Raw genomic sequence first — 18,389 nt, 5'->3', positions numbered from 1 at the left:
ATCATGATCTCAGTAGCCTAAAGACAGCCAGAACTGTTTTCCAAAAATAACATGTCAGCAATTTTCAGAGTTTCATGATTTGTAAATGCTTCTGTGATCAACCTCAGACTTCCTCAAAAATTCTCCAGGGGGAAATGGCTCTTGCAGATCACAAGGAAAGGACTTTTTTCTTTTTCAGATATCTAGAGGGGATGTCTGAACGAATCCTCTTCTGGGAGCTGCCTTGATTATTTTTTTCATGAGGAAATTTTCCAGCATATAGCTTGGTAGAATTATGTCACTCTAGCCACCCCTGCTTCCCTTGAAAATTACAGAATACACTAAGAGATGTTGCTTCTATATCCTGAGTGCTTACATGTTACACATGTAATATTACAGAAGTACAGTTTGTATTGCTCAGCCATTCTGTAAACTCCTGCTTAGACCTTAGACTCAAATCACAGTGTCCTTGTGGTGTTATGACCTGAGGGTTTAAATGTGGTTTCAGAAATGCCACTGCATGTGGCCAGCGCTGCACAGACACTGCTCTGTTAGAACTGCAGAGGGAAGGTTTAGTTTGGAGGAGACTGAGGGGTGACCTCATTCATGTTTAAAAATATATAAAGGGTGAGTGTCACGAGGATGGAGCCAGGCTCTTCTTGGTGACAACCAATGATAGGACAAGGGGTAATGGGTTCAAACTGGAACACAAGAGTTTCCACTTAAATTTGAAAAGAAACTTCTTCCTAGTGAGGGTAACAGAACACTGGCACAGGCTGCCCAGGGAGGTTGTGGAGTCTCCTGCTCTGGAGACATTCAAAACCCACCTGGACACCTTCCTGTGTAACCTCATCTAGGTATTCCTGCTCCGGCAGGGGGATTGGACTAGATGATCTTTTGCGGTCCCTTCCAATCCTTAACATTCTGCGATTCTGTGATTCTGTGATTTTGGGAGGCTGACAAACCCTTTTCCTTCTCACTCAGAGAGAGTTTCTTTCAGTGCTGATTTTGATGCCCTTCATGCTGATCCACAGTGCCCTATGATCAACCTTATTTCTGTTCAGATCAACACAGAGCAGGGAGAAAAAAAACAAAGAAATCAAGGGAGTTGAGATGCTACCCATGCAGGCAGTTGTAGAAATGGGAGTGAGCTAACAGACCAAATGGGAGGAGCACTGGTCTCTATACGTAGGGAATTTCCCTGTGACCCGGAACTTTGAGATAGGTGGTTAGGGGGATTCCCCAGTCTGCCTCCAGAAATATCACTCCAGAAGCAGTAGCAGTTTCAGTCTGCTCTCACAGTCTGTCCTGTGAAGAGGCACGCTGCTGTTGCTCTGTCACTTTAAGCAGCAAAAGCCATGTCTTCAATGGTCTGCGCTCTGCTCATTGTCATGTGCAATGGTAAGTGTGGAGCCTTGCCTTTTCCATTCTGGTCTTTCACACTTGTTTTCTAGGGACATGTTTTGGGAAGATATTACTGAGGGAATCCCTTTTAAAAGTGATGTGTACCTGTGCTTTGCAGTTTGGTGCGTGATCCACGGGGCTTCTGTGGCGGTCCCTGATGTTGCTGTGAGATGTGCCGAAGAAGTGCTGCTGCCCTGTAAAGTTCTTTGGGACTCCCCTGTCACCTACCAGAGGGCATCTTGGTATAAAGTAAGGAAATAGCCTAAGTTACTTGAGCAGTCTGCTTTGCTTTCTTGTCTGATCCTGGCTTGTCTTGTACAAAATTGGTTATTTTATGAAGAGGCATCCTTCTGTCAGTGCGGCTGAGATAGGGCAGCAATGAAAGCATTTGAGCTGATCATGAAGAACAGGAATTTTCCATGTCATTGTAGACAGACTATTCGAGTATGATCCCTGAATTGTTCTCAGCTTGCTTTTCTATCTAACTATTGCTGGCTTCCAGGAATCAGGATGCAGGTGATGCCCCACATACAGCCTGCCAAATCCTACTACAAAGAGGAGTGTTTCCAGGATTTTATTTCAGACCAAAAAATGGTATTTAAACTTTGCAACATCAGTGATGTCCCTTGGTGAATCTCCCCCCCAAATAGGAGCTGAATTTTTCTTTGGAATAGAAGCAATACTCAAGTACTTGCTATTCTTTAGGAAGTTTTGGCTAGTGGGGGTGAGCATAAGGGCAGGGTATGCAGAAGGCAGATGGAGAGCTAGAAATTCGGAGTTATCTCTTTGCAGTCACAAAGTAAAAGTCACATCTTGACTGTCCTGCTGACCACCTATTTGCAGGAGGGCTACAAGGATCAATTGGCTAATGAGAAGAAAATCCTGTTCAACACTTTCAAGATAAAATTTCTTATAGAAAGAGAGGTAGAGTTGCACAGTGGGTGAAGAAGTGGCTGTTGACTTGCTGTATGGTACTGTGTATTTGCATTTCAGTGCCTCATTTCAGCTTAGGGTGTGAGCCAAACTAACAGGAAAAATAGAAGGTTTTGTTCTCCCCCATTCATCATTCCCAGCCATACACTCCTGCTACTTACCAAGGGTCAGTGCTGGTGGTCCTCTTGTTCCCTGTTAAATCAACTCGCTGTTCCTTCTTGCAATAGTGGAAAATAAATCTGTGCATTAAGATTTAGTGGGTTACAGAGTTGAATTACTTTCCCATGTGCTGGGAGAGCAATGGAAGAGGAAAAAACCTTGGTTTTGGTGAGTGAAAACTGTTAATTTATCTCTGCCAGAACATAAAGCCACAGCCTTGGCTTCCTCAGTAGTTTGGTCAGATAAAGTTTTAAAATTATTCCCTCTGGTAAACCAACAAACAACACTGCTAGATCAGGCTTCTGTGGCTGAAACTTGCAACACATCTGAGTTTCAGTGCTGGTACAACAATGAGCATCTGCCTACGGACTAGATGACAACTGTAATCCAAAAATACCTAACCCTCAAAGAGCTGTTTTGAATGTACCAGCCCATCAGCAAGTGCAGCATCTCTAGTGCCTTTCTTTTTCCAAAATGCTGAACTAAGCACAGGTGGGAGATAGAGAGGAGAGAATAATACATTTGGTTGAACATTATTATGGGAGCTGTGATAGGTATCAACTTATTCTTTTTTTGCTTTCTGCTTCAAAAGCTGGATAAGGACATGTATTTTCCATACGACACATGCTAATTACTTAGGGCCCCATGTTTCCCACAGAATCTAGGCAGGGCAGGGAGGTCATTGCAGATAAACCATGCAGTCTAATGGACCTTGGTGGAGTTGAGCAGAGTTGATAAGGGAAGAATAAACAGAGAGGTTGACTGAATCTCTGAAAATTGTCCCCCAAACCAGTGCTGGAAGTCAACTAAAACAAAAACACTTTCAGCAGGCTGAAGTGTGGGGATCCTCCAGAAGGATGTCCTTCTGAATTCAGTGGCAGCAAACAGGACCCAAAAGCCACTGCCCTAGTGGAAGAATGTAAGAAAACCCTGTGGACCCAGTTCTGTGTTGTCTCATAGCTCTTTACAGTTCCATCTGGGCAAAACCAGACTGCACATGGAGGGGAGGGTGATATTTGATGATGTGTATTGTTTGTGCCCCTTCCTCACCGGTCCTGTTATGGTCCTGACTGCCACTGCACCTCTCTTGCCCTGTCCCGCCAACCTCCTCTCTCTCCATGGTCTCTTCACTCTTCCTGCTTCATCTGACTCAGGAAAAGCCACTTTTCTCAGTGCCCATCATGCCAGGACCTCATGCCCTTTTTTCTTTGCTGGCACTGCCAAAACTGCAAGAAGTAACAAAATCTAGTTATCTTCAGCTCTTGCCACCATCCTCAGGGGTGGGTAACACTGACAATGGTACTGTGTCTTCTGGTTACTCATCCCAGGAGGGAGGTGGGAAGTGGGCGCAGGCAGCTAACGCCACTCTTGGTGACGTTAGCCCAAGCCACAGTCACAGCCGTATTAGGAAAGGCACAGCACCAAAGTTAAAAGCCTGACTCTCGACAGGAAAAAGTAATTTAGGCTCAGTGTCTCGTGTTGAAGAAGCAATGCTTCTCCTGCTCGTGGGGGTAGATAAATAGGCAGCATCTTGAAGCTCTCGCCTCTCATTGCTTTGGCTGTGCGCTGCTGTCCCCACCCAACACTGCCAATGGAGGGTGGGAGAATGGCAGAACGTGAGTGGGCTACCCAGAGAGTATTAATCTGTTATTTAAAAAACAACTACTGAAGGATTAATCAATAAACACCACGTATACCCCCAAAGGGCTAATTAAAAGGTAATTCCAACAAATGGTATGAAATTTCAGACTGCTAAGTTCAAGCAGCTGTTAGGCTAAATCTTTTGTATGAGGTCCCTTTAAACTGTGCAGTAAATGCAACCAATTAACCTTTGCTTCTGACACTTTAAAAAAATGATGGTGAGAATGTTACAGCACTGTATGTGCAGCTGTTTGTGCAGGGTGAACAAACCCCCCCTCCTTCCCACTGCACTTCTGTGTGCTTTCATCAGTTAAGGGGTACTTTTAAATAGTTTGCTATGATCTGCTTAAAAAAAAAATCAACAAGGATGCTATTTAGAAGTACTTGCTTTTTCAGTTTTGTATGGTTAAACAATAGTTTAAAGGAGTTAGTATTCTGGTGTCTAAATCCAACTGGAAGTAAAAAGGAAGGATTGCATCCCTTCACTTTTGCTAATGTCTTGTACTGCAAACCTGTTGTGTGCCCAGTATCTTTGGTGCTAATTAGGTTATTCACATGTGTGAAGTCACTTGTGTGAGTAGTTCTGTGCAGAATCAGGACCACAGTTGGGCAGCTCAGACAAAATGAGTTTTACTTAGAAATAGTTGAAGCAGGCAGACCTAGCCCACTGCGGGGAAGGTAGAGCACCAAGTCCTCTTCCAGCCTGGTGCAGGTCTCACTCCATTCACTATGTGGCCATGAGAAAATTAGGGAGGAGTTTTCATAGTGATGGTACACCTTTAAAGGAGGCCCATTTTTAGGAATGCTGGGCAACCTACATACCATAAAACCGTGGATAAGCAGTGTGGAAGTTTGCCAGCTGAGAAGTGCAGTCTAGGTTATTTTTGCATAAGCACTCAGACGCTGGAATTGTGTATGGAAATATTGGTTTGAATCTCTGTGGCCCACCTACAAAACAAGAATCTTGGCAATGAAACTTTACTTACAGTTTTGCCTTGAAGGGCTATTGAAAAGTGAACAGTTTCCCTTTGTGCAGTACATTGAAAATGAGAACCACTCAATAAAATCTCATGATTACCACTTTATATCCAGGTTGAAAACCAAGTTTAAACACACACAAACGAAATACCAGTGGATATTTCACTGTTTTGTTCATGTGATAGCCAGAAAAGTCTTAATCTAAAACAAATCTCGAGGAAGAGGAAAGAAGGCTGTACTTCACTGGAGAGAATCCTGTTAACTTTAAAACACTTCCCTGAAAAATACAAAATTGTGGCAGAATTAGACGGGCAAGTCATATTGCAAAATAAGAATAAACCTTATAGACATTTAATATTAATCGCACCTTCCTTCAAAGGAAATTACTTTTGCTAAATGTGCATAGCTATTATCTATTAGCATAGGTAAATAGTTGCTAAATTACTTCAGTCTAATTTCTAACACACAAGAAATACAGTCAAATGCTTCTCAGACATCTATTCAGCTCCAAGTAGCTCCAACACATTAATGATTTAGACAAGAAGGGAACAGTGGAAATGATTTCATAAGCAAAACAATTGTTTTGCCTGACATGATCTAGTACTGGATGCCCTTAGATAAAAAAAAAGTAAAGAGGTTGTGTGACTGAGTCATAGGGCTTTTCCAGCTGGCTCGTGTGTCACATGCAGTTCCTTTGCTTTTGTTTTGAGGTTGGGCTTGGTTTTTCTTCCTTTTTGTTTCCCCTCTAAAGCACTGTCAGAGTTCATGCACATGTGCCCACAATTTATATCTGTATTTTTCAGATTTAATGTTGGTGTCTCTACATGACACTTCATAGGAACCATATGGATGCACCTTCAGCACTAATGAAACATGAAAGTGCTTTTGTGCTGAAAAACACACCTATTAAGCAGTTTAAGCTCAGTTTCTGGGTGTCAGGCATTGCCAGAATTCTAGATATTTTGCTTCACAAAATAAATTCCTTCTGGTTGTGTGTAGTTTTTAGATCTCTTTAGCAGTCAGAAATTTCAACTTGGCCATTATTCCTGGTATAATTTTAAATAGAACCATTTTTACAATCATCCCACCATCAGAAGAAAATAAATTAATGTTAATACATTCCACCTTTAAACTGACATCAGTTTTGGACCTGAACCCTTTTGTTTGAAATAAAAATTTGCCTTTATGGGAAAAATTGATTATATTGGCATTTTGATTTACATGGGAGCCAATGTAACACCTTAGCCTGGGAAAAGTTCTATGAGAAAAGGTATTTATGAGAGCAGAGAACATGAGTTCTAACTTAACAACTGCTTGCTTGCACATGGACAAGATAAAATTAAGTTTTAACTTATTACTTGGGTGCAAGGACTACAGCACAGGTGAATTGACTTTGTTAGTGGCACTGTCATGTAACGCTGTAGCTAAACTGCAGCTAAACCCCAGTCAGCTAGGACTAAGAAAAGCACGCCTCTTTCTTCTTCCACCTTGTTTTTAGTTCTCTGAAAAAGAAGTATTTGCTGAAGAGCACTTAAATTTTGGAGGCCTAATTATTCTACCTATTTCTCATAATTAATCCAGTCAGAGAACAGAAATAGATCAGCTCAGTTTTATTTTCAATCAAACCTATCCTATTTTAATATCCACTGTGTCACCACCACTATTCTTACCAAAAAGCACCAGTCTAGGAGAAACTTAACGGGAATCAGCCAATTTATGAGAGAATACATGTGGGAAAATTGCAGCCTATTTAGATCAAGTGTTTCCAGGCTTTTAGAAACTAGAGGAACTTTCAGTTAAACTCACTAAAGTAAGTCGATGACAGCTGGTTGCTCAGTTAGGTTTTGGATATCTCCAAGGATAGAGACTCCTGACCCTCTCTGGGCAGCCCATTCCAGTGTTCAACCACGTCTACAGTAAAAAGGTTTTTTTCTTATGTTTAAATGGAATTTCCTGAATTCCAGTTTGTGCCCATTGTCTCTTATCTTGCTTCTGGAGGCTGCTGAGAAGAGCCTGGTTTCAGTTTCTTTGTCCCCCTGGCAACCAAGTACATATTGCTAAGATGCCCCTGGGCCTTGTCTCCTTCAGGTTGAACAGTCCTGTCTCCCTCAGCCTCTTGTTATAGGCCAGATGCTCCAAACCTTGAATCATTTTTATGGCCCTTTGCTGGACTGTCTCCAGTATGTCCATGTCTCTCTTATACTGGGGAGTGCAGCGCTGGATCCAGCATTCCGGATGTGTCTCACCAGTGCTGAGCAGAGGGGAAGGATCCCCTCCCTTGACCTGCTGGGGATGTTCTGCCTAATTCAGCCCAGGAGGCTGTTGACCTTTGCCTCAAGGGCTCTTTGCTGGCTCATGGGCAGCTTGGTGTCCACCAGCACCCTCAGGACCTTTCCAGCAGGTTGGCCCTAGCCTGTACTGGTGCCTGGGGCTGTTCCTCCCCAGAGGCAGGACTCAGCATTTCCATTTGCTGAACTTCATGAGGTTCCTGTCAACTCATTTCTCCAACTTGTTGAGGTCCCTCTGTACGGCAACATGACCCTCTGCCATATCAGCCACTCCTCCCAGCTTTGTGTCATCTGCAAACTTGCTGAGTGAGTCCTCTGTCCCAGTGTCCATGTCATTAATGAAGGTATCGCTCAGTATCAGCCCCTGGGGGTAGCATTCCTTCTCATTGCCATGAAGGTGATGGAGAAAAACAGACTTAGTCCCCCCAGATGATTTCTGACAAAGCCTGTCACAGATATTGTGACAAAAATAAACACACATTTATTTTGTTGTTTAATTTTCTTAATGGGTAGTTTTATGCAGATAGGCAGAATGGGGCTGCCAGCCTGCAGGTCCCCATTCCCCAGCTAAATTCTTGTTTCAGTAACCCCCAGCAGACAGAATGGCAACAAGACCCTTTTAATGCAGTTAGATTCACTAGCATTTCTACCCATCACTACACAACTCATCATTTGCCTTTTGAATTTTGGTAAAGCCATTAACAGCCAACATGGGAACAGGAAAAGACCACCTCCCTTTTCTCCTCCCTTTGGAGGTGGGGAGAAGCGAGGGCTGGTGTACCATAGCTTGCTTGCTAACAAGGTGGAAGGGAAATAAACCACAAACAAAATGTGGGTAGAAGATATTTTGTCACTGATTAAAGAGGATGGTCCCTACACAAGTGGATTGCTGCCACCAACAGCACTTGCTTCGATCCCTCTAAGCTTGTGTGGAATTAATTAGGTAAAACCCCTGGCATTTACCTCGGGCTGTGGTATCACCTGGAAGACACTTGGCGTGAATTAGCACTGGATTATCATAGGAGCTTGAGCTGTGGAACGATCTGTCTAGTGAGAGTCCGCCAAGTAATTCACAGGAGGCGGCATACAAAGTGGCATTTTTGTAATCTTAAATTTTAATTAGGTTTGGGGTGGGGGAGAGGTTAGCTTGAATAGAGTAAGAGGCAGAATGATGACCTTACTGAACATCTTGTAGACTTCCTTTTACATGGCTGGGATATGGGGACACACACTGAAAATTTGCTCAGATGTTTTCTTATTATTTAAAGAATTTTAAAAGGGAGTGGTTAATTTTTTTTTTTTTTTTTTAACATGGTAATAGATAATATTGCAGTGGAAAAGGTTTCATTTAGGCGTCAGAGAAAGGGTTTCTGTGACATCTGAGTGGGGATGGACACACTGCATGTAGAGGCTGGGAAAAATGCCACCAGATGTCTCTGTAACCTAAAAAATGTGAGGAGACTGCAGAGCACACCACCACCACCACAGACTGCTTTCCTGTCTCTGCTCTTCAAAAAGAGTGGAAATTTAATGAAGGTGAGGCATGCAACCCCCTAATTAAACCCACATATATAAACTGTTCCTCCTCCTCCCCAAAGGCAAAGGTTCACGATCCTCATCCAGATTGCAACTGGTTTCTCCACAAGTGAGGCAGTCAGATTAGGACATAAAGTAATTTTTTCTTCTATTTTGGGGAAAGGCATGTTGTTAGTGTAGCTTCATGGATTGTGCTTTGCCTTACACAGAGCAGGTCTGAGCAAGGCCAAGTTCTGACTTGCTTGTTTCCAGAGTCATTGTCACTGTACCTGTGACAGCAACTATGCTTAAGCTGAGCACCTCAAAGAGTTTAGGAGGCAATCATTAATCCTATCTCTGTGTACCCATTAAGATAGGGAAGTTAAATCATTTACCAAAAACCTTACTGGGAATAAGCGCATGGTCAGGCATAGGATACATGGACTTAATTTACTTCTCCCTTATACTAGCAGTGGTGATTACAATTGCATACAGAAAGATCAAAGTGTTTTCTGGTTCCCAAGTCTCATCCATGAGAATCACAGTACCATTTACCACCCAAGACAGCAATTATTTATGCTACCAGTGAATGGAGAAAACCAACCAACCAAACAAAACAACCACAACAAAACCCACAAAAAAACCAAACCAAATCCAATCCCCCCCCTGCCAAACCAATACAACAAACACAAAACTAATTTTCTGTGTGTTACTCAGACCTCCTATCTGCATTTTAAGGCAACGTGAAGGACAGCCTGGCTGGTTCTCTCAATTGCCCTGTGGGCAGTTTTAAATTTCACTGAGGCAGGGGGTGGTAAGGGAAGGGAGAGTGGCAAAAATTAGATCTGAGGGAGGTCAACTCTATCCACTTAACTGCTATTGACCCACTTGTAACCAGAGCTGAGCCCAGCCTGGGTATTGGAATTTCTCTGGCCACATCTCTGACAATGCGCAGTGCCTGAAAATATCTAAATCCCTGTGGCACAGTGAAGTCCTTATAGCCTGAAACCCCAGTTTGTCTCATAGCTGCTTGATGTTGAGCATAATAAGAAAGAGAAGCTGGGGTAAATTTACTGAGGGATTAAGAGGAAGAAGGTACTTTCTTCCCTCTTGCTGGGTAAAATGTGGAAAGCCCCAGGGAATTACTGCTTTGTGTTTCAGTTGATGTGCTGAAAACCCCCAAGCTTTCTGAGAAAGGATCTTTACAATTAACAAAATCTTGTGCTTTGGTCTGAATCCACAGTTCCTGAAAAGTTCCCCAACTTGAAGCTTATTTTACACCATTTTAGGGATGCAAAAGTAGCAAAGTATGATGGAACACAGGGCCCATATTTCTCTCCAGACTCCTGAGTATGATTTCCTCATGCAAATACACAAAAGGGGAACCAGATGCTCCTAGTCTCAGCATGAAAAAATGGTGTTAATTTCAGCAATTTACAGTGCAACTGTTATGCCCTGATAAAGTAGCTATACTGATAGAAAGTAAGCACTGACATGCAACCCAAATATGTGTCTATTAAAATAAAATAATCATCATAATAAAGCCTTGGCTTACGTTAGTTATAAGTTTGGCTGAAAAGCTGAGCCTTGAACTGTATGAGCTGGCTCTGGCTCCACAGAAAGGTCGAATTCATTACTCAGGAAACCTTCATGGAGAGCACGCTGCCTCAAATCCCAGGGAGCGATGTCGATGAATAAGAATGGACATGGGCTAATTCAAACCCTTCTCCCATCTTTCAAATCAAGTCAGTGATTTCTCTCTTCTTTGTGGCTCCCAGCCAATTGTCATTTTCAGTGCATCCTATCGCCCCGCAGTACAAACTGTTTTGGGAATACACTTCATTCCTCCAGCAGCCTCTCAGCAATGCCAAGGAATGTAGGTCTTCTGGTTACAATTAAGAAATTCAACATACGAATGCTCCCCAAGTGCACCAGAACCTGCTGGTGACCTTCATGCAACCAAATCTGAAGGAGTTGAAGCAATTTTTGTTCTTTAGTTCCAATAAAGAGTGGAGAGGAGGTGGGGGGAAACCCTCATTCCTCCAGAGAGACCCTGTGCTTTCAGGGATCAGCTGCGCAGAATCTGGCACGGGAAAGTGCAGTTTCCAGGGCTGGGACCTCTGGGCTGTGGGATCACTGGGAGGATGCCAGCCTGTACTGGCAGAGCTGGCATGCTGCGGCGTACGTGGTGACAAGTGTGCCAGCAGGGCAAGCGCAGGCAGCAGTGGCACCCACCTGCCTGCTGCCACACTCTCCTGGGGATGCCTGGTCCCCATGGCCACAGCTTGCCAGCTGGGTAGGGCTGCCTCTCGCTGTCTCCGCTCCAGCCCCCTGGGTTGTCTCTCTCTGTTTGAACTCTTCTGGGGCCTCTGTGCAGACACTTTGAGAGCAAACTCTACTGCTGCCTTTTCTCATCTTACATCTCTACCAGGATTGTGTCCGGGTGAGGCAGATTAAGAAGCCATTACAGAATAGCTCTATAGTATCTATTTAAAAATATAGTATCTATTTATCAAAAAAGCGAATACTTTTTGATTGTGAGCATAGATGTTTTTGAGGTTCCCCGCTCCCTGACCAGCTCTTTTCAGCCTCTGCGTTTTCAGCCATAAGCCAGCTTTAAAACTCTTTCCCCTAAAACTCAGGATGACACTGTTGCCCAAGACAAGATATATATTTGTCTTTTCCAGATGGCGGGAGATGGCGAAGGAATAACATGGAAAACCCTTGATGTGGAATCTCATTATCCAAGAGAACTCAGAGGGTCCCTGGAGCTCTCCAATGACACCTTCTTTTCACTGAGGATCAATAATGTGACCAGCCAAAACAGTGGGACATATAAGTGCACTTTGGGGAAACAGAGTGGAGAACACAATCTGAGCAGCATAGTCACGTTAAAAGTAACAGGTACGGTAGACGCTTTTGACTGTCCCATGCTCCACATGGCATTTCATTAAGGCAACTGTTTAACAATATTTTACAGACACTAGAACGATGTAACGCTTTGCTTTACATTTTAGGTTGCCCTGGAATAGAAAACGAAAAATTAAAAAAGTACAAAGCTGAGCTTTTCATGCTGACTTGTCTCGGGATTTTTTATTTGCTGCTCATCTTTTTTACCTGTGTAAGTAATTCCCTTTCTCATAAACAAATCATCCAAAACCAACAAAAAACCTCCACTCATTTTCTCTGTTAACAGCACCTTAAAATAGCTGGTCAGAAGTTGGTGTTCATACTGAATTTATGACCAAATCCTTTAAATAGACAGTATTTTCAAAGCCATAGGAAACTCAGGTGCATGAGGAACACAGGATGGAGTCCCAAAGAGACAAAACACTTCACTGGACCCTGATCTAACTCAAACCAGACAGTCATTTTCCTGCACCCTGGTGCCCTTTTCTGCTTCCAGTTACTCTGAGTGCAAGCTACTCTGCAGTTTAAGGGCACATCAGAAGCTCTTCTGGTTTGGTACTTGGGAACAGCATTTGCCTGATATAGAAGCACAGGCCCCTGGGATCCCTTCTCTACCCATGGCTTTGCTTCGTGTGACAGCATGATGGATGAGTTCAAATCCACCTGTTTTTTTGCCTCAGCTTTCATACCCCTAAACTGATGATAACCCCATTTCAGATGGGCATTTTTGTGAAGCTCTGCCTTTCTTGTGAAACAGACATTTTAAGAATCTCAGAAAAGAACCTCCTTGAGGCTTTATCTGTAACTCCAATGCTAGTTGGTAGTTCTAGGAAAGGTGGGAGGAGGAGGTGGTATTTGGGAAGCTCACTGCACAGGAGCAAGACTAAACCTTGTCTATGGTAGCGATGAAGCCACTGCCACATGCAGAGGTCTGCGTCCCCTGGCTTAGAGGCAGCACGAGCCTTGGGTGTTGGTACAGAGCAACACCGGCTGCGTTTCTAATTAAGAACAAACCCAAACCAACTGCAGCATTTTGGGAGGTCAGATTTAAATTTTGTTGCCTATTTCATATTTGCCTTCTTGTTTTGCTCCTCAGCAGATGAATCATAACTGTTGATTGGAGAATATCTAATTAGCTGCAGCTAAATGTAGCTTTTCATGTATCTTCAGGGAGCAATTAAATTTATGCCTGTCTCTTTGTTAGATTGACAATCCTGCCAGTAATTTGTGCCGTTCAGACTAAGGTTTGACAAGATAAATCTTGTAGGAATTTGTTAGGATGAAAGCATGAAAGCAAGGATATCACTCAGAAGAGACAGATGCCCCTGTTCTGCTCAGTGTCCTGAAATAATTTCAGATTTCTACAGAAACCTCTCCTTCTCATATGTAAAAAAAAAAGTCTCAGTTTTAGTGGTGCAGTTAAAAAGAAGCAGAGCTGTGTAGTGAAGCTAACCACCCTGGTGGAATTATCATGTATCTCACTCTTGGGTGATGTACAGTCTCAAGTATCAACCTAGCTTTCAGCAAAGTTTAATATCGACCTGATCTCACAAGTAAGCTTCATTATTTCAAATGCCTGTTAAGTTCTTACAGGTTGCCTTGTACTCTCCTTTAGTAGAGATTGTGCCTTATCTCCGCTAAACTCAAGAGCAACAATAAGTTTAGGACTGGTGTCAGGAATAGGGCTTGACTTTGACAACTTGTTGAAAATATTTTGGACATAGACCTGTACTGAAGGCAGGTGGAAACAAACTTGCAAGAGTTTGATGCAATGCCTGTTTATATGAAAATTTTAATTAAATATAAATTTCCTTTTTTGACTAAGGCTTTTGCCCTATAAAGCTCCTTGATTGAGCAAGGATGCTGGATGCTGAATGCTTCTGGTGACAAATAAATCAAAAAGGTCTAAGGTGTGGGTAGCAAGGAGAAAAAGTAGAACTTTCACACTTAAAAAAAAAAATTGCTTTCTTAGGAACCCTCAGTTTTAAGCTTTCCTTTCTGTTTTGTTTTAGACATGCCTAAGAAAAGAGAGTATGTCTCTCAATTATCAGAAAACCAGACCAGATATGAAACACATGCTCACCATCATCAATGTACATGAAATGTCAACTGGCCAGGATTCAAACCATGACAGCTCTTACAAAAGTGGGCTTACTTCAAGTTCTGTCTGAGCTGATGTTGATGGCACCATGGGCTCATCGGTAAACATGACACAAGCTGGATGGCCGAGTGGTACATAGAGGAAATAAATGCTAATATACAGCCTCTTCAGAACAGCCTGAAAGCATAGGTAATCCATCAGTGAACTGCTTGTGCTGGACAAGCCTTCGAAAAGCTCCATTATGCACTACAGTAACTTTTGGGAGTTTGGTGGCTAAGATATACCATTACAGCTACACAATGATGTTAGTATGCTGTTATGAAGTTGGTATCAACTTTATTTTAGTCTGCTGTGAAGCCCTCTTGTCCTGAGCAAGAATGCTCCTGTGAGACGAAGACCAGCTTATAAGGAGGCCATGGCAATGCAAAGCTGGTGAATTAAGCCCTTCACTGAACTAATAGCTCTCGTCTTTCAAAAGCAAACTCAACAGGTGCTGCAGTATGGAAAGTGAAGTGTGTGGGCCTGTGTCTGCTCCAAGCCTGGTTCTGGATGGAGTTCCTTTACTGGAAACAGTTTGTAACTTGTCATGTGATGTTCAAGTAAGCTGAAAAGGTAACTTCATACTCTTATCCTGGGTGGATCGAATCAACATTCACTTTAAAATCTCAGAGTGACAGACAAGCTGAAATGTAAGAGAGATAATATTCTAGAAGTCTTTCTGTACTGAGAGGAACTTTCTATCTCTTCAAGAGGAGTTGGGACACATTTCCCAGAGGCATCTCTAGTTAGGTCAATACATAGGAAGCTTCAATGAGGCTGTTAACCTTAAAGCAACAAAAATAAGAATGAAGCAGCCAGTGACATTACAGTCATGTGAAGATAACCTATTTTGTGGTTTATAAAACGTGAAGTTGAATGTAGGTGACACCTATGTCAGTCAAGTTACACGAGCGATAACCAAAGCCATGGCTCGGAAGAAATCAACTGTCCATATCTTTGTGATGAGGCAGCTGTGAGATATAGGAATGGGAGATGAGACAGATGAGCACCTGCTTTTGGTGTTGACAGTGTGTAGTATGTATGAAGCAAGGACATGAGAAAAACTGGACCAGGCATACAATATAAGGGAGAGAAGGCTTGTCCTCTTGGACCAAAGAAAGCAAGAGAGATTCTGGAGTCTGAAATCAAGGACCTTCCCTTATCAGGCTGCTGGTTCCAAAAGCAAAGGAAGAGGAGTCTAGAGTGACTGCAGGTGTTTAGACTACAACATAAGAATTTGAGCTAAAACACGAACATTTGCAAGCACTTAAGAACACAATCTTAAAAAAAAAAAAAGTCCTTCAAGAGTTAAACCACAACACTTGGATTTTTAGCACAGTTTGGAATTCCAGGCTGTGACAAGGCAGCTCTCTCCGTAATCCTTTGACTGATTTTAAAGCACTGATGGTGGGAAAGCACTGTGCATCCTCAGTATTGCCTCTGTGAGCAGGGTAAATGTCTCCATTGATGAAGTTCAAGGGGCTCCTGACCAGAAGAATGGTTACAAGGGATATGCAATTTACTTAGAGCATGGTAAATTAATGCCACATTTGCTTTTTTATAATCAATTTTTACATATAGATGTGTGTAACATACTTGAAATAAAAATTCAAACGTAACCAAACACTTGTCTTTGTGTCCCACATATGGCAAATAAACCCAGAAATACTCCGTATCAATTGAATTTTATTTTACAACTACGATAATTACATCAAATAATGTAGATGCCTGATCTGGCCTCTTCTGTGAGAGACAGCATGTATGTGTGTATAATTGATTAAGCAATGGATAATTTTATGCATTTCTAAGGAACTAAGACCATATAAATTTTTCTCAAATTTTCACTTTGTGTCCAAAGTACATTCTAAAACTCCTGTTCCTTACTGACAGGCAAGTCCTGAGGGAAAGCACGAGGGTGTTTCAATCTACTCATGGTTACTTTTAAACATGGAGCACTGTCATGGGTGACCTGTACGTTTAAATAGCAGTAATATGAAATGAATGTGCATGTACAATAACTGACCTAGTGACCTAGGGTACATCAAGTTTCTCCATTTGGTCAGAAAGCCCTAATACCTGATAGTCACAGGTGGGTGGGCTTCTTTTTGTTGTTTTTTGGGGGGGGGAGGAAGGGGGTTGTTTGTTTGTTTGTTTTTCTAAGGAGAGAGGACATTAGGAAGGAAGTGAAAATTTGGCTGAGGTGGTTGATAATTAATCAGCAGCAAAGGCTGAAAGACTTTCAAAATTATTTCTTCAGATATATAAATAGGACAGAATGAAAAAAGGGACTTTGTGTAAGCAACTATACCCATTATATTTTCCCTGAGCCAAACTGTCTGCAATACAGAAGATGGGGCCTGAGGCAACGACACTGGGAGTCAAATTTCAGGCTCAGAAATTTCAGACTGTTTGATTCTGGGGATTTGCTGTAGGCCCAGCTGTGCAGTGGAAGTGATCACATTCAAGGCCGCTTAAGTGTGTTACAGAGTTTAGAAGGCATAAGCAGTGAGAAAGTCTTATGCCAAAATGCTTGACGGAATCACAGAGCTGGAGAGAAACAGGCAACATTCTAAAGTGATGAAGGTGCCTGCACATCTGGGATGTAAAGAAACTGTTGTGGGATTGTAGGACAAAGAGCTAACATTAGCTAGAAATATTATGAATGAGAATCAGACAAGTGAAGGAGAAAAGTTAATAACAGCAACTTCAGCACTAACAGGGAAGAGGCAAAAAAAAAAACCATCAGTCACATGTTGGCTGAAAAATCTTACAGAATGAGCTATGTATTTTTCAACATAGTATCTCAGAAGAGATATCCCTTTCCTTGTAATATGGACCTATTCATATTTCAAAGTTACTGCCTCAGCTAGTCTGGCATACAGGGAATGAGCACATGTTGCATAGTCGAGAAGCTGTTTTGATTATATAGATTAATTGTTTCGTTGGACAGAAATATTTGTTTGATTTTCCACCACTCTTATTATCGATGCCTTTAGTTTTGTAACATAATACAAAAGCATATGTGTATACCAGAACTGTTCTTTGTAATACTTTCTTACAATATGTTTAGAATGAGCAATTCAGTTAATCTCAATAAATACATGAAGTGGGAAATACCATAATCTTTGTTTTATAAATAAAAGCTAAGACATCTGGAAATGAGAAAGCTCTTGAAGAAGTCTGGATCAGAACTGGGAAAAGTTCTGAGGTGTCCTAACTCTTCTCTAGGGCTTAACCACAGGAGCTTCCTTGTTAGTATTTCTTGTGTGTTTTGTAAGGTTTTGTTGGTTTTTTGTTTGTTTGTTTTTCTGTAACCTGCATTTTTCTGTTGTTTTGTCCAAAGGTGAACCATCTGCATTCAAAGATAACAATAAGCGTTATACATACAATTACTCGTACCGAGTGAGTTTGTATGCCTGCGATTAAGGAATATACAGTGAAACACTGCACCGCACAGGGAATTCTCCCCAAAGAGAAATTGCAACAGTCATACACCAGAGCTAAGTGAATATCCAAAACAGCAATGAGGGAAAGCTAAAGGACATAATCCACAAAATGCTGAGTGTATGAATTATAGCCCTTAGCTAAGCCTGATTTGTGTGGCTAGCACTTACACAGCAGATAACACAGGCTGACAGTGACCTTGACAGCATTGCCACAGTAATATTTTCTGTAAAGGCTGATCAGTTTTCAACCTATTTCTCCTGAGCAGGAGCTACAAGCATGCTTGTATTCAACAATGTAGATGAAAGCAATCCTTGGTATGTGTCTGTGAATGATACAAACAGAATATAGTTCTTTAGGCATGCCAAATGCCTCCCTACCTTCTTTCTTCTGCCATAGGTAAGACCGTTTTGGAGAGCATAAAGAACATTTCCCTGGTGCATATGTTCCCTTTCCCCAACCCTCTCAACACAGAGTTGAGCAGTGATGCAGCAAGGAGGGGTCTGGTTCCAAGTCTGCAGAGAAACTGTGAGTATTTAGTGACCTTCTCAACCAAGACATCTGCCCCTTGGGAACTGCAATTGATTTTCCTCAGCTCTGTACACAAAGACAAAGCTGTAATGCTATGTTACAGCTACATAGTTAAATTGGAAGTGCTTCCTTCATACCCCTTTTTTAAGTAAATAAATATCAGCAAAATCCCTAATTCTTAGTCATTTGTTGAACAAACTGCTGGGGAGATTAAAGAGTTACAAATAAACACAGTACCAAATTTTTCAGTTGATGGGTTGATGGTCTGTTCTGTCTTCACTGCCAAGACCTATGTTTGTAGTACTCTGCTTTTCGCTGACTGCAGCTGATATTACTTCTGTGTAAAGCTGTCGGGAGAGTGCCCTTAACTCTCCAGGGTGGTGACGTAAATCCTGAAAAATCCACCGAGGGAATGGGTGGGAGCAAGACTGATAGAGTTGCTGCAAGGAGCAGTGTGTCCTTTGAAG

At 42.1% G+C, this 18,389-nt stretch overlaps 1 protein-coding gene across 1 annotated transcript; it reads left to right on the top strand.

Moving 5' to 3' along the window:
- Positions 1 to 1,253: 1,253 nt before the first annotated feature.
- On the top strand, positions 1,254 to 17,284 carry CD83 (CD83 molecule). The gene is made up of 5 exons (XM_082045854.1): positions 1,254 to 1,380; positions 1,502 to 1,632; positions 11,585 to 11,801; positions 11,915 to 12,018; positions 13,820 to 17,284. The coding sequence occupies exons 1-5, from the start codon at positions 1,338 to 1,340 to the stop codon at positions 13,976 to 13,978; spliced, it is 654 nt and encodes a 217-aa protein (XP_081901980.1). The 5' UTR covers positions 1,254 to 1,337; the 3' UTR covers positions 13,979 to 17,284.
- The last annotated feature ends 1,105 nt before the right edge of the window (positions 17,285 to 18,389 follow it).

The sequence above is a fragment of the Streptopelia decaocto genome, assembly GCF_964273445.1.
Source record: "Streptopelia decaocto genome assembly, chromosome: 2".
In the NCBI taxonomy this organism is placed as follows: Eukaryota; Metazoa; Chordata; class Aves; order Columbiformes; family Columbidae; genus Streptopelia; species Streptopelia decaocto.
The sequence above is the reverse complement of the archived record's forward strand: the minus strand, read 5'-3'. Positions and strand labels throughout refer to the sequence as shown.

Coding starts and splice junctions, on each gene's coding strand:
- CD83 (XM_082045854.1), top strand. CDS start 1,338: ATGTCTTCAATGGTCTGCGCTCTGCTCATTGTCATGTGCAATG. Junction 1,381..1,501: donor GCTCATTGTCATGTGCAATG/GTAAGTGTGGAG, acceptor TGTGCTTTGCAG/TTTGGTGCGTGATCCACGGG. Junction 1,633..11,584: donor AGAGGGCATCTTGGTATAAA/GTAAGGAAATAG, acceptor TGTCTTTTCCAG/ATGGCGGGAGATGGCGAAGG.